This window comes from Acanthaster planci, linkage group LG10 (genome assembly GCF_054643075.1).
Source record: "Acanthaster planci isolate LZ-2023a linkage group LG10, COTS_SCS, whole genome shotgun sequence".
NCBI classification, from domain to species: domain Eukaryota; kingdom Metazoa; phylum Echinodermata; class Asteroidea; order Valvatida; family Acanthasteridae; genus Acanthaster; species Acanthaster planci.
Genome location: NC_141786.1, coordinates 4,888,427 through 4,910,753, shown reverse-complemented (window position 1 = coordinate 4,910,753; position 22,327 = coordinate 4,888,427). Strand labels below are relative to the sequence as shown.

Below are 22,327 nucleotides of genomic sequence, written 5' to 3'. Positions count from 1 at the left end.
TTATAGTATCTGTACTGAGCTTTTGTATTAGGATTACAAAACTTTGCAGTAAACCTATAAAGCAAACCACTTTGGTGTCGAATCCAGTGAAATTTATTCTGGTGAATCTTATAATTTACAATGTATAAAATCTATACACAACACCGTGTACCTTAAGAATCCCAAGTACGTAAATGTCCTTACAAGGAAAAGCACTGTTTAAAGTTTGAAAATGATGAAAAAGGCTAATCCATCCGAGTTCAGAGTCGCATCAGCAATGCCACCGCGGGACAAAGGTCTAAAGTACCAATGGGCTGTGGCGAAGATAAAACAATGTCACTGTTCATTTGAGACTTGCTTTCAACTGACAGGACTACTATCCTGATGAAGAGTTGTGAACAAAATCCATATCATTTTTGTCTTCGATTCAGGATTGGGCGCTTCAACCTCTCACTGAATTTTTTTGCCGAAGGGGGATCCTACATTTTGAAAGGAGAAAATCACCTTTATTCTTATGAAGAGGATTTCAAAAACACTATTAGGTCATGTGAACACACCCGGGACTGTCATTGCATTACTCAAAGGCTGCCATGTTTGTGTTTGGTAAGCAAGAGAAAATTGTGGCAAACAGTCTTGCTTAGGGACACTGAAGGGAACACGCAGAAAGCATTTGAACATACATCCTCCAAGAAATATGTTAATATTGCATCACATTCTTGGTCATTATTTTCTGAGACAAATTGGAAACGTTCTCATGGACTTTCCAACGACTCCTCAATCGGATTTGTAACACCTTCTGGTGGAATTCACAGTGGTCTTGATCAACCAGCTTTATCTCCGCAACTTTTCTGGGCTTTCAGAGGTCGGATTCAAAATCCCTGCTGATGAAATGACCTCCTTCCTCAAGACAAAGCAGGTTTAGCAGTTCGACGTGCCACCAAACACTCTCCAATAAAGTTTCAGGGCTCAACTCCAGTGCAGCGGGCAGCAAATGCCTCTCCGGAACAATCAAAGTAACAAACCAAAATGACCAGCAGACACCATCAGCTGTCCCCAAAGTCGGGCAGAATGGAGGCCACTTTCTTCCTCATGTCTTGAAGCCTCTTCTCTCGCTCTCGTTCAGCTTTTAGCATCTGAGGGTAACGCCTCCAGGCCCTGAAGGCTGTCTTCACGATACGCCTGGAACAAAAATAGACAGCAGTAAGAAAGTCAGAAGAGGAGAAATGTGTGATAACACTAGTTGCACAACGGAAGAATTGACAAACCAACGAGAGGTACAATGTAACTTGAGGTTTACCAGGTTTATGAGGCTTAAGAGTGTTTTGTAGGGCACAACGGAAGAATTGACAAACCAACGAGAGGTACAATGTAACTTGAGGTTTACCAGGTTTATGAGGTTTAACAGTGTTTTGAGAAGTACAATTTAACAGACCAATGAATCTGACGAACCCTGTGATCAAACCAATGAATCTGACGAACCCTGAGATCAAACCAATGAATCTGACGAACTCTGTGATCAAACCAATGAATCTGACGAACCCTGCGATCAAACCAATGACTCTGACGAACCCTGCGATCAAACCAATGACTCTGACGAACCCTGCGATCAAACCAATGACTCTGACGAACCCTGTGATCAAACCAATGAATCTGACGAACCCTGTGATCAAACCAATGACTCTGACGAACCCTGAGATCAAACCAATGACTCTGACGAACCCTGAGATCAAACCAATGACTCTGACGAACCCTGCGATCAAACCAATGACTCTGACGAACCCTGTGATCAAACCAATGAATCTGACGAACCCTGTGATCAAACCAATGAATCTGACGAACCCTGTGATCAAACCAATGAATCTGACGAACCCTGTGATCAAACCAATGAATCTGACGAACCCTGTGATCAAACCAATGAATCTGACGAACCCTGTGATCAAACCAATGAATCTGAGGAACCCTGTGATCAAACCAATGAATCTGAGGAACCCTGTGATCAGACCAATGAATCTGAGGAACCCTGTGATCAAACCAATGAATCTGACGAACCCTGTGATCAGAACAATGAATCTGACGAACCCTGTGATCAAACCAATGAATCTGAGGAACCCTGTGATCAGACCAATGAATCTGATGAACCCTGTGATCAGAACAATAAATCTGAGGAACCCTGTGATCAACCCAATGAATCTGACGAACCCTGTGATCAAACCAATGAATCTGACGAACCCTGTGATCAAACCAATGAATCTGACGAACTCTGTGATCAAACCAATGAATCTGACGAACCCTGTGATCAAACCAATGAATCTGACGAACCCTGTGATCAAACCAATGAATCTGACGAACCCTGTGATCAAACCAATGAATCTGATGAACCCTATCTTTCCACGATTCAACTTCAGTGACTTATAAACTTAAAGTTGTACATCAACTTGGGGCTTTCACCATCTGAGTTGACATCTGCTGTTTTCAAATGTACAATAACCCAGACATGGAGTTAGGGTGACAAATTCGCTTGATCGCACCATGTATAAAGAATTTTCTCGGTGCCGCTCTGACCAATAGGGTTGCCCAAATGCCTACAGGCCTTATATTTGAGAATGCGTATAACGTGCCGGCATGAGTGGTGCTACGCCAGTGACACCACGGCCTCATTGTAATGTCTGACTATAAACTATAACACATATTATACACTTGCATGAATCTCCGTCATCTGATTGGTGGATCCTTGATCACATGGCATTGAATTATTTGTACCAACACACAGCACGCGGGACACATGCACGACGTACATGCTGAGTGCAAAAGATTTGTAAGTTGGGAGGGGGGCCAGGAGAGAGGGGCGGAGAATGGGTAGAAGAAGGGGAGGGGATACTTGGCAGTCATCTGACTCTTGGGGGTGCTGTGCAAGGTGGATGGACCTGGAAACTTTCAGTGGTGAGTGGCATTGATCAAGAGGCTTCATTTGTTGACGTTACGCAATCATCCTTGTGGGAACATGGATTTTTATCAACAGAAACAATGGGGGTGCATCATATCGCCTTAACCCCCCCCAAGTTTGTGGTTGAGTCCATGACAGGCCCCTGCAAGTCCGTCATAAGTCCTCCAGTCTTAAGCGGAGTCGCAAGCTATTCAAATGAACTACGACCCTTATTCATCCTTCACCCTGGTACTTATGACTAGTCTAGTGACTGGACTTGTTAAGAGGCATTAAATGGACATTAATCACAAAGCTCCCGTCCAACCAACATATACTCCGGACTGGAGCCTTTGACATTGCCTTGAGTAAGCTTACATCTCATTGTGCTCCTCAGCGACTTCTTCGTTCTTCCACATCCGGAGCTTGTCATCGGTGACATGCTGTTGCCAGGCTTGGAACACCTTCCCCTTGAGAGAGTAAACGTAGTGCCTCCTTGCTTTCTGAAGCTGAATGGACTGCAGGTGGCCATACTGAATGAATAGATTTCAAAGCAAAGATTTGTTAGTTATGTGAATAATGAAACGTGTATTAAAATGTAAACCATGGGCAACATAACTTGCAGATTTAAAAGGACAAAAATGATAAACCGATTGTCTCAGTGGTGATAGGCCTACAGATGGGGTTAATTGTTATAACAAAATTGAGGAAATGACTGTAGGAGTCAAAATGAACTGATTGATCGGAGAATGACTGCGTCAATCCCGAGAAAATCACAAGCCACTAGCAAGTTATTCACTCTGAAGTCAAGGGACAGTCGACCCTCATCAGTAAGGTTCCTGTAATAACAAAGTAATTTGCCATGTCTAACGGACTTCTTATTAACGAGTTTCGAAGTTTTTTGTCGATGTCAACCTTGGGTCACCTTAACACATGAGATCCAACTAGTACATTGACTTTTGATTGACTTGTCATTCACAAGGTGGTATTTCTTCCATTACTAATAAAAGTGACAGATATGGTGATAGCAACGACAATGACAAGTGACCAATGACACAGTGACACAAGCGATAATGATGGCATACTCACCCTCTTCAAGGACTGAAAAGCCCTTCTCACCAGGGTGACCTCATACTGCCTCTCTGCCATAGCAACCTTCTCCTCCATAACTTCTGCTGCATATTGTTTCCATGGCAACAGGCACTTCCTCAACAGTACGTTGCTATAGTGATCTTCAGAAACCTATAATTTGTTAAATCATCCGCAAAGAAAAAAACTATGATTTTAAGGAAAAGTTCAGGAGAGGGCTGCAGCTAAAATTATGCCTTTAACAGAATTTCTGAAAAAGGTTCAGAACGTATAAGTCTTTTATTAGAAAAAAAGCATTTCACGAGTGAAGGCAAAATTCTGAATATTACTAGAAAGTTCTTTGAGAGTTTGTCAATTTTTTAATATGTGCTACATCGATGCTACGTCACTATCATCACAACAGTCTGGCTTCCAACCTACCTGCATGTTCTGTCTGGCCATGTTCACTAGCCTCCTCCATGGGTCCAGACCTTTGTGTCTCAGCAAGGTTTGTCGGTAGTGTTCGTCCGCATAGCTGTTCTGCCGTTGCATGTGCTCCAGACGTTCTTGTTTCTCTAATTCTCTCTGGCAGGCAGAAAACAGAAAAACAGTGACTTAAAAGAGGCGGCCCTTGGCAACGATAACTGTTCCTATTTCTTCCTTCGTACAGAGAGAGCCTGCTGTTGGTGTGTTTGTGAAATCCCAAATAGGGTTATTTGGCTTTCAAACAATCAAAAACCATGAAGGACGTGCTGAATGCACGACAGGTATACAGGAATGGGCGACTTGTTATTTGCTGATTTTCACATGAAATGAAATGGTTTTTGCTCTTTTGCCTTTCAATCCACATTTCAGCAATTCTGAAGCTCTGCCGCTCATGACCGCGGCGTGCCCGTGTTGATAGCCTTGGGGCCACCCTAGATCCTTCAAGGAACTGGTGACCTTTCTCTGTTTCCTCCAATGCATTGGCAAAGCTGCTGATCGGTCCAATTTGTGTTTTCTGAAAATGCTCCCTAGTGTGTCATTTGATGAAATCCTGGCACTGGGGCCGAGGTTCGTGTTTGATTTAAGCGAAGATTTAAGAAGAGTTCTTCATTCAGACCCCCAAAAAAACAAAAACCATCCCCACTCTAACAAATGACATTCCCAAATGATCTAACCACTCCTTTACTCTTCAGCCATATTTATAGACTAATAAACTAACAACAATTTATTCATTTATAAAGCGCAATTTTCAAATGGATATGTTCAAATGCGCTGTACAATGAAGACATTAAGCATGGAACAATGAATAAATTTAAACGTGGTTGAGCCGATGGCATACAAGGGCGCCTCGGGCAGCCACCAACGACCCACATTCACCATCATCAGTAAAGGGGAGACAGTAAGAAGCAGTGACAGTTTTAGAGGTGGGAGGAAACCCCAAAGGAATAGTCTGGATAAAACCCACAGAGTCAGGTAGGGACTGATAACCCAATCCACATGTGGACCAGGCCGGGAATCGAACCCGGGACCACAGAGGTGGAAGGCGAGGAAAGAACTACCTTGCCAACCCGACTCCCCACAGAGACTACACAGGTCCAAAGTGTGACGTCATTTGAACTGGGAAGGGTCGTGGGAACAAATGGAATAGGCATGTGTATTTGTTCATTAACTGGAAAAACGCACTAATGTCTTTCACACCGTATGTGTGATGCATTCACTTCCGTATTCTATAATCCAACACAGGTCCTTGGACTCTATCTCACCTGCTTGGCAAGTCGTTTCTCTTCTCGTCTCTTCTCCATCTTGGCTCGCTTCTCGTCCTCCTCCTCCTGCCTCTGTCGTTCCTCCTTAGCTTTGATCTCTGCCTACAATTGCAGCAAGAAAACACAGACCCTCTGATGAGCGCTTGCAGGAATCCACCAGAGGGTAGTAGGGGGGTCAAAACAGTTTACCAGTATGACAAGATTGTTAAACGTGTCGCTTGGCGTGATAACAAAAGCTTATTACACTTGCGAAAACTAGGCTCTGTTTGATTGAAAACGTTTGGTGACTGCGATGAGTGAATAAGCGGAAATGTTTACAGAGGGAAGCAAGTTATGTGTTAAGCTGATATCAACGGGGATCCAGCTACAAGCAGAGGGTAATGCACTGACGTTTGGCTGGTGGCCAATTTCTGCTCGCCAATTTTTCTGTGTTAAGCAGGTTTTTGTGTCTAGCAGCTTCATATTGGAATCTAGTAAACTGTGTTAAAATGGGAAAAAATTAGATACAGAAATTAAGAACAAGTCCAGGCTGTCTAAACAAGTTGTGATCAACATTCCTGATCGCTGTTAAAAGCGTAACATTTGACAAACTTGCTCATTTATCATTTTCCAAACTATTAAAATTTAATCCCCAAAGAGTCCTTTTTTCCAGATTGTTTGCCCCCAAGAACTTGGCTGTCCCGCTTTTTAAACTTTTGGCCGACCTGTCACAGAAAAATGGACATTTTGTGAGAAGAGCATGCAAAAAACCCTCCTGAAGGTGAAAAAAAAGGCACTGTGACAATATGAGAGAGAATGTCTAGGGCTCCTTTATTTAATTTTCCAAAATCTAGTCAAGTTATCAGTAAGAAATAACGGTACCAGTTTTTCCTGCTCTCTCTTACGCTGACGCTCCTCACGCTCTGCTTTCATCTTCAGCCGAGTCGCTTCTCTCTCCTTCATGCCTGTCAACGGAATCAAAAACACGAGGGTGACAGACATATTTAATTTCGGAATGAAGGGCTGCGTACACGTAGCATCATTTAACTCCAATATTGCCGTGGTTTTACAGCTTTCGGCTGTGCTGGAGGTGGAGAGGGCGCTGTGAAGCCTCCTCGTGAAAGCAGTGACCCCAATCAAAGTCAGTCAGGTTTGAAGGGAAGCACTCGCTCACTGACAAAGATGAGTCGGGCTAGTGGGGGCGATTTTCAACTTGGTGCATGGTGCAATCTGGAAGACGTGCATTCCGACAGAAATGTGTCGTGCTTGCTCAGCGCATCCCGTGCCAACGCACATGAACGTGTGTGCATGTGAAAACTCTCCCAACAAAAGCAGCGTCCTGTCTATGTACCTGTAAAGAAATGCCATCTGTGGTCCCTCTGGCAAGCGGAAAACTGTCTTGGCTTCCCCCAGACAGATCTTTCTTTAAAATAACTTTTTTATTGTATTTATTAATAAATTTCTTCATTGGTAAACATGTATTTCAAAATGCTTTTGAGTAAATCTGGAAAATTCTAATCCAGTGAGCAAAACAGCTTTGTTGTTTTATGGTCATCCAAAGGTCAAGCAAACTTTTAATAAATCTCTACATCCGACAACCATGTGGTAACAACAGGAGGGTACAGGGTTCGAATCCTCACCACACCATCAGAGCAAACCATCCTACCTTTGAGTAGAGGCGGCCTGGCCGGTTGTTTATTCTTACTGCTGGTGCTAGTTGTACTAGCATCGCTCTGATCTGAGCGTGCAGTGGACGGCGCTGTGCCAACACTAGGCTGTGATCTGCAACACAAGAATACACACAAGGTGCAACTTGATGACCAATAACTTGGTGCTGAGGACAGAGTGAAGGGACAGCTCAACCTCGCAGGCAAGAGGATCCAAGACACTTTAAGTACAGGTACGGTTTTCATCAAAGATCGTATAGCGCCGAAGGCGCAAGATGGATAACTCTGCCCAAAAGGTGTAATTACCATGGGCTCCATTTGAGCAAGCGATACGCCTGAGCGGTTTACGGTAATGCTTGGGCACAGGCTCACCAGGTGCACGTGCCTGCCGTGGCGCCTGCGCCTGTGCATTGCGCAGGTGTATCGCTTGCTCAAATGGCGCCTATGCAATTACAACGTTTTACGTGTATTCGTGGTGAAGTTCTCCATCTTGCGCCGCTAGATGTAATGCCCAGAGGTCGAAAGAGAGGAGCTGTCAGGTGGCAGTGTGACTTGGAACAATATCACCTGCAACTGGCTACAAGGTTATCGTGTTAGAAATAAACTTGAAAGTGTCCCAAAAATATAAATTAAGAAATCAGAAATTTAAATAAACAGTTGGGGGGGTGGGAGAAAAGGTAGCAGATAGAGAAAAGATTTTTTGAGATGATTTTTGCTTGACCTGAAGTAGTCTAAGAATTTACCTTCCACTATCTGGTTGCCCTCCAGGAAGTCCACTTGATTCCACGGCAATGTTGCTTGCTGCCGTCCCTCCTCCCAGCTGCATCCGTAGCAGCTGTTGCCGCTGCGCTGTCTGCAGGTCCTGGATCAGCCGCTGCTGCTCGCGTAGTTGCTGCTGCTGCTCGTGCAGGATGCGCTGCTGCGCGGCGTAGCGGTGCTCAAATGAGTTGGTCTTGTAGCTGACGTTCTTTTTGGGTGTCATGCCTGGGACACTGGCTTTTGTGTTAACTGTAGTCAGAGAAGCACACAATAGCGTAACATTTGTAATGTGCACATTTTCTGACAACACCCCAAACTGTTGGTCAATCGATATGTTGTTAGTAAAAGGAAAACTTCAGATGAGCGGGAAAAGGTGACCATAAGATGTTTTTCGATTAAACGCAGAAGTGCATGACATTTCCTTTCTTTGTAAGAGCTAGTGGTAAGTAATTTCAAAGACCGGTTGAAATATTTATTTATTGATTGATTTATTTCTGTTTTTTGGCCAGGATAGCCAGATTCACGATAATTCTCATGGTCTTCCCCGGGATCCTGGAGTGAAGATGAACAATTAAAGCGCAAATTAAAAAAATAGGATTGGCCTTGTTAAAAAACTTGCTTTAGCAACTATCAGAGCATCAAACACTGATCACTTTCGCCAAGAGGTATAACAAATTTTCCCAAAACCTCAACATTGAAAATAATGTCCTTTTCCAGCTATTTAAAAGGGGTGTGGAAGGCCACTCAAAAAAAAACAGCTGAAAACAGCTGGCAAAAAGTTGAAATGTAAAAAGTTGCCATACTTTTGTACAGACCAGGTGTACAAAAAGACTGATATTCAGGGTCAACATCTAAACAAAAACAGCTGAAATCAGCTAAAAAGCTGAATTCTCACACCCCTGATTTAATCATAAGGTCGTAGCTATGCAGAATATCGCCTTGTTTGGGCATACCACATCACAAATTTTGGCACTCCTCAGCAAAGGTTTCCACTAACTAAATGTTAACAACTTTCACCTGTCAAGTGAATAATTTCGGAGACACATGCTTTTTTGTGCAGAGCTAAAATCCAACTTCATTTTTAGCCAATCGCTCAGGATACAGGTAATAGCCAAACAACTTTGCAAATATGTCCCATTTGAAGACAACGGGAAGTAGAGTAAAAGCTGGAACACTGCCAAAAAGTTATTGTGGGACTACATGTATCGATATTTAGTACAGCTGTATGTGATGAACATGTATGTACGAGCATTCAAGAAAAGTAACGCCATTTCACAGTCGGTTATCACAAGAAGGCCAAACCTTTTTCAGCGGCATTGTTCTGATTCCGATTCGGCTGGTGTCCATCGCTGTCGTCTTCACCGACTTTTACCATCTCCTCCAACGGAAGGTCCACGTGTTTGCGTGTGACCTGCCAGGCGTACTTAGGCTTCCCGGGACCTGCCGAGCTGTGCTTGGTGTTTGACGTTTCGGACGTGGCGGAGGCATCGCTATGTGCTGTGCCGAGGGATGAAGTGTTGGGGTGGCCAGGTCGGGTTGGTTCTCCAAACAGATCGTCCTGTGTGCACCAAATAATGATTGGTCTAACACTCCCGCACCGTAGTTGTGGGGACATACACTCGGCATTTCACCTATTTTGTGGGGCCCGAAAACGTTGTGGGGACTCAGAAATGTCCCCACAACTCGGTTCAAATTTCCCTTACAAAAGAACTTGTCCCCTTAACGCCGTGAATGCCTACCCATATTCTCATTTATCATCTAAGAATAAAGAAGCTCTGAGTAGGATTTGGGATTGACTGCTTTAAACCTATTCGTCCATGAGCTCCATGTCTGTTTCAATGCAGAACCATGGTAGCCATATCCACTGATGTAATGTAATCAACGAGGGACTCTCTGAGAGGCTTGGTGGTGACAGAGGAACCTGTCCCTTTTGTCCGTTCTGGGCATGCGCGCATAGCTTTGACCACTCACTTCACTGTGGAAAAGACCGGGTTTGTCTGCCGTCATCAAGCGTCTCAAAGTCCCCCTTTGGACAATTTGTGAGGGTAAAAGTGAAGAAAAAGTTAACAATAGACCTATGAAATGATGATGTCATGCTACGTTTACATAGGCACTTTCCTATGGAGCCAGTGGAGGCCAATGGTTCACTGAGCACCGTGGGAAATCACAAACATGAACAAAGTGGGGTGTCATCAGAACCAAGGTCTTTTCACCAGATTAACCATAAATAAGAGCACCCGGCCTTGAAGAGGGAGACTGCGAATCTGGAAGCCTCCTACGTTTTGGCCACGTTCAGTTTACCGGTAGCAGGTCAAACTGGAGTTCTTGCACATTTTAAATATGGAACACTTAAATTTGGGACTTCTACATGGCTTCATGAGACAGTCTGTGACTTACATGTAGTTTAGGAAAATGGACATCACAATGGTAAGACTTATTGCGTTTTCAGGTCAGTTTATCCTTTTATCGGGTGTTACAATAAAATGGGTAAAATTCAAATAAAGTAGTTGGTACTTGCATTTAATTCCATGGTATTTGAAATTTTCGCGTGAAAATTGATTGTCAACATTTTCAGGTTTCCCCTGCTTGCAGAAAGGCTGGCGAGCAACATCATAGAGCTTGGCCGTTCAAATACCTCTCCAGCCAATTACTTTGTTCAGTAACATATTTAAAAATGCTTCAACAAACCACTTTCTGTGCCACCGAGTCTGGCCTATCAGAGGCCCCCTTCTGTCCAGCCTTGGCATCCCCAGCTCCCTCTTCTTCGCCCCTATTGGTCCACAGCCTCCCAGAGGCTGCTGCCTCCAGGAAGGCGGCCATCTTGCTTTTGGTCTGGTGCTGCTCTTGCTCCAGCTCTCGGCTGTGTTGCTCCTGCCGCAGCCACAGGCACCAGACTGAGAGATATTTCCTCAAGAGGTTACGGTGATAGTGATCGGTGGCAATGTGTTTTTTTCTGAAGTAAAAATAATAAGTTTACAGAGCTGAATGAAACTGCAGCACTTATCATTGGCACTAGTATCATTGCCAATATGCAACAGAGGCTTTGCGTAGTCATTACGTGAATCACCCATTTGGAGCAGACGTGAGTTTGCCTATGACAAACTTGGGTCGGTACTCACTGGTTTTGGATTGCGCAGTTTGCATACCAATGTTTCTTATCTGATCAAAAGTTGACCCTAACTGTCCAAAACCTGCCATACTCCAACAGCAGGTTTTGTGAGGTTTTGGCAGGTTTCGTACCGTACCTGAGCAACTTCTTGCTGAATTTTGTGAGACTTGGGATGAAAGGCCCAGGGAGATGGTGTTGGATTCTGTGTGAGTTGGGACACACATGGGTCACTGTGTGCAGTGTCTGGCTTGCTGTACCAATTGTTGGACTATGCTTGATTTTGTCAGGTTTGGTACTGTTCAGTGCAAGTCATCCTATACTGCATAGACCCATCCATACCATATCACTCAAACTCCAACGGGCTCATTCTGTTGGAGTTCATCAGGTTTGGTACACTACCCTGCATGTACAAGTACATAGACAAGTACATGAACCTGATGGATTTTGTGAGGTTCAGGATGCTTTCTTGTGCAGGAGCCTAGGGGGTTAGGTTAATGAAGTGTGAACAGGTGGATGGTGATGGCACTGCCAGTGAGTTTGCTGACAAAAAAATCTACAAAAGTCTACTAGATTCTTGCTTATACTATACGGCATTGGGAAAAGTGTCAAACGTTTTTGGGTGAGCAAACTAGAATCATGAAAATCGACCAAATACATCACGAGAAATGAAATAAAAAACAGCTCTTGAACAGTTCCATTATTTTACACTATCAGCAGGTCCCAGTCAGTGTGCCATGATTGACAGGTTAATGGTCACACTGGCCTTGAGGAAGTGGGTGCCAGGCTGATTGTTTATTTCATAATTACTTACTGCTGATCCAGTCAGGATGAAACTGGTGAGTAGCATTCATAGGTTTTGGCTAATGAAGTTTCACGTAATGGTAGCCATCTTATTGGACAGCTACAGTTAATTGTATAGCTACAAGTAGACATGAACGTATCAAAGTTGGCACATTGGTATTTGACTGAACAGACTTATTCCAGCTTTATTTTACTGTTTCACCTTTTATTCATGTCGGAAAAATAAAAAGTAAATAAATAGGGGAAAATGTTTAAAAATAGCCATTAAAATGAAGACCAAAAAAAACCAACCAATGCTGATCAAGTACCAATCTAATACCAATGTGTCAACTCTGACACGTTCAGTCAGATTACCAAAAGTTTACATAGGATTAGTTTTATTGGCCCCGTGTCTGAAAAGTTCGTTATGAAAAATGAGGAATTCAAAATTATTTGGATTTCTGGCAACTTGTGACAAAACTGAAAATCCCCCGGCCCTGAAATACACAGACAGGCTGACCAACGAACATGTACCTATGGAGATCCTTGAAGCTTTCCTCGATCTCCCTGGTTTCCCGCTCAGCTCGGCTGGCTCTGGCGTAGGCTCGCCAGGCGTTCCAAGCCCTGAGGAGAGTCCGCCAGTCGGACAGCGCCCGAGCCTTGCCCAGGGCTAGTCGCTTGGTCAAGACAAGCTCGTACCAGGCGTGGAAATGCTGCTGCAAGCTCTGAAATGAAGATGCGGGTACAAAGATTTAGAACTAGATGCGGTGTGGGGAATTACGGCTCCTTCAAATCTACATGTAGGTGCTGGGCTTGCTTTGAATGGGACAGATCTTCAGATACTCAACTGCTCTCATTGTGAATGCACTCTGACGGCTTGAGGACAAACATGTGTACCTTCAGGTACACGTACAATGTACCTTCATGCATCCTGAGGACATACATGTACCTTGAGCCCTTTGGCTACACTGCCAGAACATTTCCAAGCTTGGGGACACATATACGTTCTGGTCTTGGGTGCCTTCCATGCTGTTTTGTCCTCATGAAATAAGGACATAGGTCTTGCGGTGACTTCATCATCTGTATATGCCAAAGCTTTGAGGATATACTCTTAGGTCCTAAGCTACCTTTATGGCTTGTTCACTTTTCAGCTTTGAGGACATAGTTCCTGGGCTAACTTCATAGTTTGTACTTTCTAAAGCTATGAGGCCAAATCAGCAGGTTCTGCAACACATTGATTGCTGGTTCACTCTCAAGCTATGAGGACATCATTCATATATTTTCAAGCTCTAAGGACACACCTGAAGTCCTTGGCCACCATTACAGCTTGCTCATTCTCAAGGTTTGAGGACATGTGTTCAGGTCAAAGGTCCCCTCTTTAGTTTGTTCATTCTCAAGCCTTGGGGACATGCATGTACATGTATCTTCCAGTCCTGGGCTACATTCATCATCAATATTCTAAACCTTTGAGGTTGTACCTTAAGGTCCTGAGCTAACTTTATCATCTGTAAATTCTAAATCTTTAAGGACATACCTTCAAGTCTTGGGCTGTCTTCATTACCTATGCATTCTCAAGCTTTGAGGACATACCTTCAAAGTCTGGGCTACCTTATAAACTGCTTGTTCAATCTCAATCAATGAGAACACATTCGTTACATTAGGTCCTTCATCATCTGTACATGCTAAAGCTCTGAGGACATACCCTCCGGTCCTGGGCTACCTTCATCGTCTGCACATTCTAAATCTTTGAGGACATACCTTCAGGTCCTGGGCTGCCTTCATTGCCTGTACTAAATCTTTGAGGACATACCTTAAGGTCCTGGGCTGCCTTCATCGTCTGTACTAAATCTTTGAGGACATACCTTCAGGTCCTGGGCTGCCTTCATTGCCCTTGCATTCTCAAGCTTCTGTTCCATTTTCCTCTTCTCCTCCTCAATCAGGGACTCTGCGTTTAGTCGCGTTTGCAGTTCCTCCTGCCGTCTCCTTGCCTCCTCTTGCCTCAGCTCCTTCATTTTACTGGCTTCTTCGTCTTTCTTCCTGTATCAACAAAACAGAGATACCCCTTTCTTGAACAAGTGAAGGCAAAAAATGTCTGAGCGGGACAAAGCACAGCATGTACAGGCACATATGTACCTCTGTGGTTACAACTCATCCGTCTTACTGTCAGCAGGGTTCTACCTGAGGTCTGCCTTCCTGCCTGCCACAGAGACACATGTGTATCTCTGGAGCTGTGTTTCGGATCCAGTTCACAACTTGTACGTGTCATCTGTCTTTCTACCTGCATTATGAATACATGTATCCCGAGGTATTTTTTTTACCTCAGCTGTGCCTCACTGCCTGCTAAACGGACATACACCTGAGGGGGCTATACAGTACATTGAAATTGAAAGTTTTGAAAACCTCAAGAGGGGAAAAATATTTACACTTTTTTTCCTATCTGGGAATACAAATATTCATTTCAGAAATTTTGTACAATTTTTCCCTTACTGGGAAAAATTTTCATACTTTCTTCCCCTCTGTGAAAAAAAGGAATTCACAATTTATTTTGCAAAGGGGAAAAATGTTCACATCTTTTTTTTCCCACAGGTGGGAAAAATTTCACAGCTTTTTTCTGAGTGGGAAAAAATTTCATACAATTTTCACAAATGCAAATGGGAATTGTTTTCGCGATATTTCCCGGCCACTTTCACAGGGTTAGGCTTCAACTGCATCGTGCCGTGTGTCGCCCGAATCTTCCTACTACAGACTCATGGTTTTTAAACCCTTACTGAAAATTTGAAACTTTTTGAGAGGGAAATGTGCCGTGGTAGCTGCACCTCACCTCTGCCTGGCTTCCTCCTCCAGCCTTCGCTGGTCCTGCATCTCCTTCCTCAGCCGGGCCATCTCCTGCTGCAACAGCGCCTCCTCCCGCTGCCTCTGCAGCGCCTTGCTGCGCTCCTCCTTCATCACCATCTGGCGGGCCTGGGACTGCGCCGCCTTGTGCTGCTGCTGCTGCCGCAGCTGCGCCTCTCTCACCTGCTGCCTCTTCTCTCTGTTTTCCTTCACCTGCAGGCGACAACGGGATCCTTGCATCAGCAGATGACGGGGTGTGTGGCCTCGCAAGAAGAGAAAGTGAAGGGTGCTGGCATTGCTTGACTCACATGTTTTTATCACCCCTTCCACGAGCTGCCTATCTGCCCTGAGTTCAAGTGCACCCTCACCAGCAAATTTATAAGAGACAATCTTGTGGGAAGTTTTTCAACTGGGCTCGTGGACATGTACAGCACGCACACAAAGATCTTACATTCAAACTAAGTGCGCATAAAGCTGTGCGTGCAAGCGGTGAGTTCCCACGTCTTTCATTCGTTCCCGCTCGGAGCAGATAGACTAATCCCAAAAAATGTCACGTAACTGTGGTGGCATTTCACTCACTCACGTTATCATCTACATGTAGTTTGAGCCACGGCACCTCCTTGGTCAAAGAGGCACGCAACGCATGCGTTCCACCTGTCCACGAGCACTATGAGGCTGCAGTAATGGCTTCTACATGTAATTAGGATTCCGAATCACACTCTTGCACAGAAAGTGGAATTCACACTGAACACAGCCGTGTCCAAACGACTCAGCTAACAGCTGGCTATGATACACAAGTCTATGGGCCACACCTGAAGCCACTATTGTGGCTTCCAAAGACCCACATGTTTTGTCCAATTGAATCCAAGGACATGAACGCGTACGTGTAAGTTATGTTCCTATGAAGCAACAAATATTATTCAAAATCTCAAGAAATGTACCTACATGTAAGAACAAAACCTGACAAAGTTTCAGCTTAGTGAAGACTGTATATTTCAGGATTTTGATTTCAGAATAAAGAGTTGACAACTCATGTTTTTGAACTACGCCTGAATTCAGTGTCTAGGAAAGTCTCTATTCAGTCGAAAGCAGGTACGCGATGTCATGCAAGGAACCAATGAATAAGAGCAACCGCGGGCATGTGTGAGTGTCATATGGAAGCTTGTGAACGTCAATGGCCATTACCCAAAACTGCATCTTTTGTTGCGTCGTTGGAGATGGCCTTCTTGCAATTTTTTCTTCAAAATGGCAGCTTGCGCCAGAAAGAACGATTTCACAAGTCTAAACTAAACTGTCTTTGAACCAGGCACGCTTTTCAACAATAATTTGTCAGTTACTTTTTGGATAACTGCAAACGATAAAATTGCTCCTTTCACAGGTTAAAGTTCGTCAAGTCCTAGACCCTATATGACGATGAGCTCTTTACCTTCTGCTGTCTTGCAGCCATTGTGGTCCTAGGGTCATGCTTCTTCTTGCTCTCTGCTCCTATGCCAAGATCTCTCTTGAAGCTGCTCTCCACGACATCTTTCTTCATCAGTTCACCCAGGATGCTCTGGACGTACTGGTTATCGTCCCGGGTCTCTATCTGGTGAAAGAGTTCTGCAGAAAAGGGAGACGCATTCAACCTGAATAAATTTCCGGGATAATGACCTTCAGGAGTTTGTACTCGGACATGATGAGATTTGGCAGGAAGACTCATGCGACAACGGTTTTGAGTACAACTTGACTTTACTCTGGCGAGCACATGACTGTAGGCGTGAACGGATTTTCTCCACTAAAATGTGCGGGGCTGAAATGTGTTGCTAAAACAGAAATGGCTCCATCACAGTTGCAACTACGTTGCAGTGAGAAGACAAACCACCAGTTTAGGTCTGTAATAGTTTTATCCAAAAAAGACCCTTCGGCGGACTTATTTTATACCTTACAGTCGGCTTGTTTTTCGACGTAAGCCTGTGTCCAAATGACTTGGATGGTGATACCAGTCATATCTACGGAGGCCAGCAACTACCTGTACTAGCCTGGTGCAGCTTTGGCTACTTTAAATTCAGACCAGCCCTTCATGCTCAAAACAACACAGGTCCACGATACCTTCTGACGACATCTTGTTGTACGGGTCCGCGGCTACGGGATCGTTCTCTGCCAGGAGGTTGTTCCACTGGTCCTTCAGGTCCGATTTGGCGGCCTGCTTGGAGGCCGTGTAGTCGCTCACGTCCTCGTCGTCTACAAAATACTTCAGGTCGTCAGCCTCACCGTCCAGGCCGCATTTTTGTGCCATCCACTGACTGAGCAGGTCTTGCGCTTAAACAAGACAAGAATAAAAGAGAGTGACAGGAGAGAACTGGCCAGGATGCAATCTTGTAAGGGACAATCTAATCAGGAGAATGCCCAACAAGTACAGTTGTAATGCATATATATTCCAGAAATTAGGGGTCCAAAAGTGTGACATTTTTGTGTGCCTGTTACATCTGACCTTTGTCATTTGACGTGGAAATATCACCAGAATTGATTTCAAACAATTACTGTGTGTTTTGACAGGTAGTTTGCATTAATTCATCACTCTTGGAAATTAGAAAATGTATTCTTACAAAATCACATGTCAGATGTGACAGGGACACAAAAAAGGACCCCTATATTCTGGAAGTACCCATGAATAAAAAGTTCAAATGAAAAAACACTCTTGATCCATCTTCATTTTTCGCTAATGTTTCAGTTGAGCCCAAATCTAAGATAAAAAAGAACCTTGCTACCTCTACATTTGATTTATTTACACAGAAACAATGTCTGTCAAATAACTGGGTTCACATAACATTAGAAGCAGACGTCAATCCCATTTCATGAATTTAGACATTCCTAGGTGACTGGCTGCTGTGTCTGATGTTGTCAGCAATGCTGCCTGGCAAAGTTCGTTGCTCAATGTGCCCTAACAGGTTAACCCCTTCGCGCCGGGAGGTGGCTAGACACGCCGTAAAAATTGAGATCCTCAGCCCACTTTTCAGCCATCATTCTCGGCCCATGCTCGAGCGAACACGGTGAAAGAAGGCAGACCCTGGCTCTTATACATATGGTAATTGGTCTTTGTGTGTAGCCCAGAAATGAAAAGACCGAATTTGCATCATAATCACCAGCTTCAAAATAGCCCCCACTTTGAAAAGAGGCAACGGGAATGTAGAAGGGTGAGTAGAGCCGCATGCCACCGAACAATCAGCCTTTTCACCGTGTAATTCAAAGCACGCAGGGCCACAAACTGAGAATTTGCAGTTTGGCAGGTGGCCTTCGCGGCCAAGCGAGGCTGGAATTCTAGGAGTCAGCTTTCGGAAAGAAATTCCCGTCGTCAAGGGGTTAAGCACTTGGAAAGCCTCTGAAAGGGAGAAACATTCACACAGTGCCAGTGGTGGTGGTTAGGCAGTTTGTGATCTCAAGTGTCTACGGTCATTCTACAAATTTGCAGTACAATTTTTTAATCTCCTTGTCACGTCAGACGTATAATTTTGTAAAAAATCTCCAGTTCCCAAGAGTGATTGATCAATACAAATTACCGGGTACCTGCCAGACAAATAAAAACAGTAGTAGTGTAAGGTCACTGGTATTTATGTGTCAACTGACACAGGTCAGGTGTAACAGACCCAAAGATGTCAAATGTTTGGACCCCAAATTTATAGAATGACCCACAGATGCTCGGGATCATTTTACGATGGTTACTGGCACTGTTGGAGTGTCTTGAACTTGGAGAAGCTTTGTAAGGACTTAAACATGTACACATTACGTCAGTATTGGACCATAATGACCTCTCACACTATCGTTTACATGCATCTACTCAGTAGGTCTTTTGAGCATTAAAACCCTCCTATATAGAGTTGCATTCTTGACACAGTAGTCCTTTCAGTCAAAATCAGTCAAATGATATGATATGACATGTCTATGTTCTGTACAGGGAGAAGTGGAAGGAATTTTTGACTGTGTTACAGCAAATGGAAGGTTATTTTAATGTGACTCTCCTTTCCCTAAAGGGTTGGTTACTGCTTGCAGCTGCGGTTACTCTGCCTTAGGGTAAACCCCCATTCCTTAAAAGATGCATGTACACGTACGGTGTTGTGTGGAAAGTGTCAACATTTTGTACCAAGCTTTTCAGGAATTTGTCCAAGAGTACACTGTAGCTCTCTGAGTTACCTTCTGAATATGCTTCATCGTGATCGTGCAGGGCCTCAAGGGTTGCAGCCGCTGTGCCGTACCTATTGGGTGAAAAATGGCTATCGCCATGGGAACTGTTGCTGGGGCCAAAGGTCATTGCAGCTGCTCTGTCTGACGCTTTCTCCACTTTCTGCAAGTTAAATTTAAGAGCAAAAGGAATCTGTTAATCTAGCGAAAGCAAAACACTGGCACATTGTTTAGACACAGATGAGCAATGATAGTGAGGTTCTTGAAAAAACTCGGAAAGGTTAACATTTGGTTTTTTTTATTGTAATCAACTTTTCAGGAGTCTAGAAGTCTGATACTTTCAAAATTAATGTCTCAACTTCTGGGAAATCGTTTGTGTGCATGTAAGATAGAATGAGGGCACTGCGGTATTCTTATGGGGTAAAAATATTCCAGTCTATTAGTTCCCGGTTTATTAACCACTTCCTGCCGGGGGTCCTGGTTTCGGACAAATGAGCTGGTCCGTGTAACAAAAGATTGTACTAGGAACAAAGGACCTGCTGGGAATTGCCATCATTTTTAAACTTGGTCCAGGCCAGGAATTGAACCTCAACCAACATAGGCATAGAGGCGAGCGCTTTCTGCGTTCAACTGCACGTACCTGTGCTGTCCATAATTAGATTGCCTACCTTGATCCATTCTTGAATGTCATCAGCTGCTGGGGCTTGCGTCTTCCTCTGTGTGAAAGTTAACAATCAATACAAACAGAATCTCGTGAGCATTCAACAGAGAAAGGACAGATAAGACTAGTGCGCCAATGTTTCAAGTTATGCTGATATTATTGCAATTACCAATATTACATCAACTCCTGTATCTTGGGCACCCCATCTGGTGGTTTGGACGAGTTTGGCAGGTGGAATCTGAAGAGTTTCCAGTTGCCAGGATGAGCACAGATCCAGATTAAGTTTTTCCACGGTGTCAACTGGCCCAAGTCCGACAAAGCACTTGCTGAGTACATGTACAAGTACATTCAGTCAGTGCAAAAGCCAAGATGGGTGTGATTGGTCAAGCTTTGGGATTGCGTAAATTCTGTATGATCAGCATGATCAGTTGAACTTGCTGTATGATCAGTTGACCTTGCTGTATGATCAGCACGGTCAGTTGACCTTGCTGTATGATCAACACAATCAGTTGACCTTACTGTATGATCAGCATAATCAGTTGACCTTGCTGTATGATCAGCACGATCAGTTGACCTTGCTGTATGATCAGCACGATCAGTTGACCTTGCTGTATGATCAGCACGATCAGTTGACCTTGCTGTATGATCAGCACGATCAGTTGACCTTGCTGTATGATCAGCACGATCAGTTGACCTTGCTGTATGATCAGCATGATCAGTTGACCTTGCTGTATGATCAGCACGATCAGTTGACCTTGCTGTATGATCAACACAATCAGTTGACCTTGCTGTATGATCAGCACGATCAGTTGACCTTGCTGTATGATCAGCATGATCAGTTGACCTTGCTGTATGATCATCATGATCAATTGACCTTGCTGTACAATTTGTTGACATGGTTGATGAGGCTACCTGATTGTGTTATGCCCCAACCGGCCAGCCAAGCTGGACCGGCCAAACTATAGTTACATGTAGCTAACTTCTATAGAAAATTTCTCAGTCATCTCCTACATGTAGTTTATGCAGCTCAGACCTGACAAAATTCATAAAAAAATGCCAACCTGGCCTGGCGTTTCAAAATAAAAACTTGTTTCTGCAAGTACAAGTTACCAATAAAAGAAATGACATTAGGACATGGCATGGCACACACTGGCATTCTGTTCTGTAGTTGGGCCAGCCCAACTATGATGGCACTGCAGTTGAAACTGTCCCCCAAATGACCCAAATCTTGGGCCAAACAAAAGCCTTCTTCATCATGGGTTCAGATTCTGGGGAATGAGGAAATATAGGCTTATCCCCCCCCCCACTTTTTGACTGAGGGAGGGGATTACCAATATTATGGGGTTCATTACCATTAGCACCCTGTTCCTGTAATAAAGAAACAAAGTCCACTTTCTCAAACTAACATTTTGACCTTAAGGAAGCATTCTCGATCCTGATAGGCCTAGTTTAGGTAAATTTTGACAATATTTACATGTAAGCAAGAAAACTTCAAATTTCTAACCCAAGTTTGGCAAAAGACAACCACTCAGTTGAATAACGCCATTTTGTTTTTCGTCTGGTTACCCGACTCGGGCTTTTTGGATTCATCAAAACAAATCTCCATCCAGGTCAATGAACCAGACTACATTCGCTTATTTGGCGTTCACAGCTCTTTTGGGGCGGTCATGTTGGCTGCCGTTTTACCCAAAAATCTCTCTCAAAACCAAAAGCCTGTTCTCTTTTCTTTCTGATATGAAAGAGAACATCACCAACAACTCGTTTAGATAAGTTATTTTGAAAAAGTAGAATTTTTCCCTTATAATAGGAACGGGGTGCTAAAGGTAATGCACCCCAATATCATCATCCTTCTCCCTCCTCCCACTTTTCAAGTCCCTGATTTTATGTGCACCCCTTTAAGGTTTTGGTTAAAGTGGGACTTTGGGCCACGTGGCATGTCACACTCAGCGCAAGGCTGACCGTTCAGAAATCATCCCCCCCCCAACATGTGACATGAAATCTCTGCCATTGTTCTTCAGAAATCAATGCAATAGGCCTACATGTATCAAGATTAATCACTACGTGCGAGACCGTAATCCGTGTTGTCACCAGGTCCTTTATTTCGCCACTTACACTATCAACTGACTATTCTGTAAAAACCAATCAAACTTGACAATAGGTGGCGAAATTAGGGACATTGTGATTATACTGTCACGCGCATTAGGCCTACCAGTACCACTACTAGGCCTACCATGACTTCTTCAGTTATTGATCTGTCTGTATTTTCACTGCTAAATTTGATTTTTTAGAACATGTTAGGCCTAGGATTATCACTTTCTGATGGCTAGTAGAAACTGCAAGGGAAAATTAGTGATGTATATGATGGAACTAGTCTTACCGACACACGCATCATGGTTAAATTAATACAGTACGTATATTAGTAGGACGTGTACATACTTTTGCATTCGAATTCGTGCTGCCACCCGGCGTGTCTTTTGTGGACCACCTTTTCCAACGATATAAGTCGGCATTTCTGCTTGCCATCGTTAAAACAAGTTAACATTTACCGCCTTTTCACATCTACATACTAAGTTCATCTCAAAAACAGAAGCATTTCTGTGTGACAGAAGCGGTAATTCCACAATATTCTTTCAACGGTCGCGGTGCTGGCCCGGCAGGGTGACGGCTTCC

At 43.9% G+C, this 22,327-nt stretch overlaps 1 protein-coding gene across 1 annotated transcript; it reads right to left on the bottom strand.

Moving 5' to 3' along the window:
* Positions 1-70: 70 nt before the first annotated feature.
* LOC110988805 (coiled-coil domain-containing protein 191-like) lies at positions 71-22,327 on the bottom strand. The gene is made up of 18 exons (XM_087142906.1): positions 22,094-22,327; positions 19,665-19,712; positions 19,009-19,159; positions 16,930-17,139; positions 16,268-16,440; positions 14,831-15,054; positions 13,872-14,046; positions 12,544-12,734; positions 10,809-11,073; positions 9,423-9,678; positions 8,105-8,369; positions 7,361-7,476; positions 6,577-6,659; positions 5,716-5,817; positions 4,409-4,552; positions 3,989-4,141; positions 3,278-3,432; positions 71-1,158 (listed from the first exon to the last, which is right to left on the bottom strand). The coding sequence occupies exons 1-18, from the start codon at positions 22,178-22,180 to the stop codon at positions 1,023-1,025; spliced, it is 2,934 nt and encodes a 977-aa protein (XP_086999032.1). The 5' UTR covers positions 22,181-22,327; the 3' UTR covers positions 71-1,022.

Excerpts from the sequence above, each read along its gene's own strand:
- LOC110988805 (XM_087142906.1), bottom strand. The coding sequence starts at position 22,180 with ATGGCAAGCAGAAATGCCGACTTATATCGTTGGAAAAGGTGGTCCACA. Across the intron at positions 11,074-12,543 it reads AGCTTCAAGGATCTCCATAG|AAAAAAACACATTGCCACCG; the intron begins GTACATGTTCGT and ends TTTTTACTTCAG. Across the intron at positions 8,370-9,422 it reads GAACAATGCCGCTGAAAAAG|TTAACACAAAAGCCAGTGTC; the intron begins GTTTGGCCTTCT and ends CTCTGACTACAG.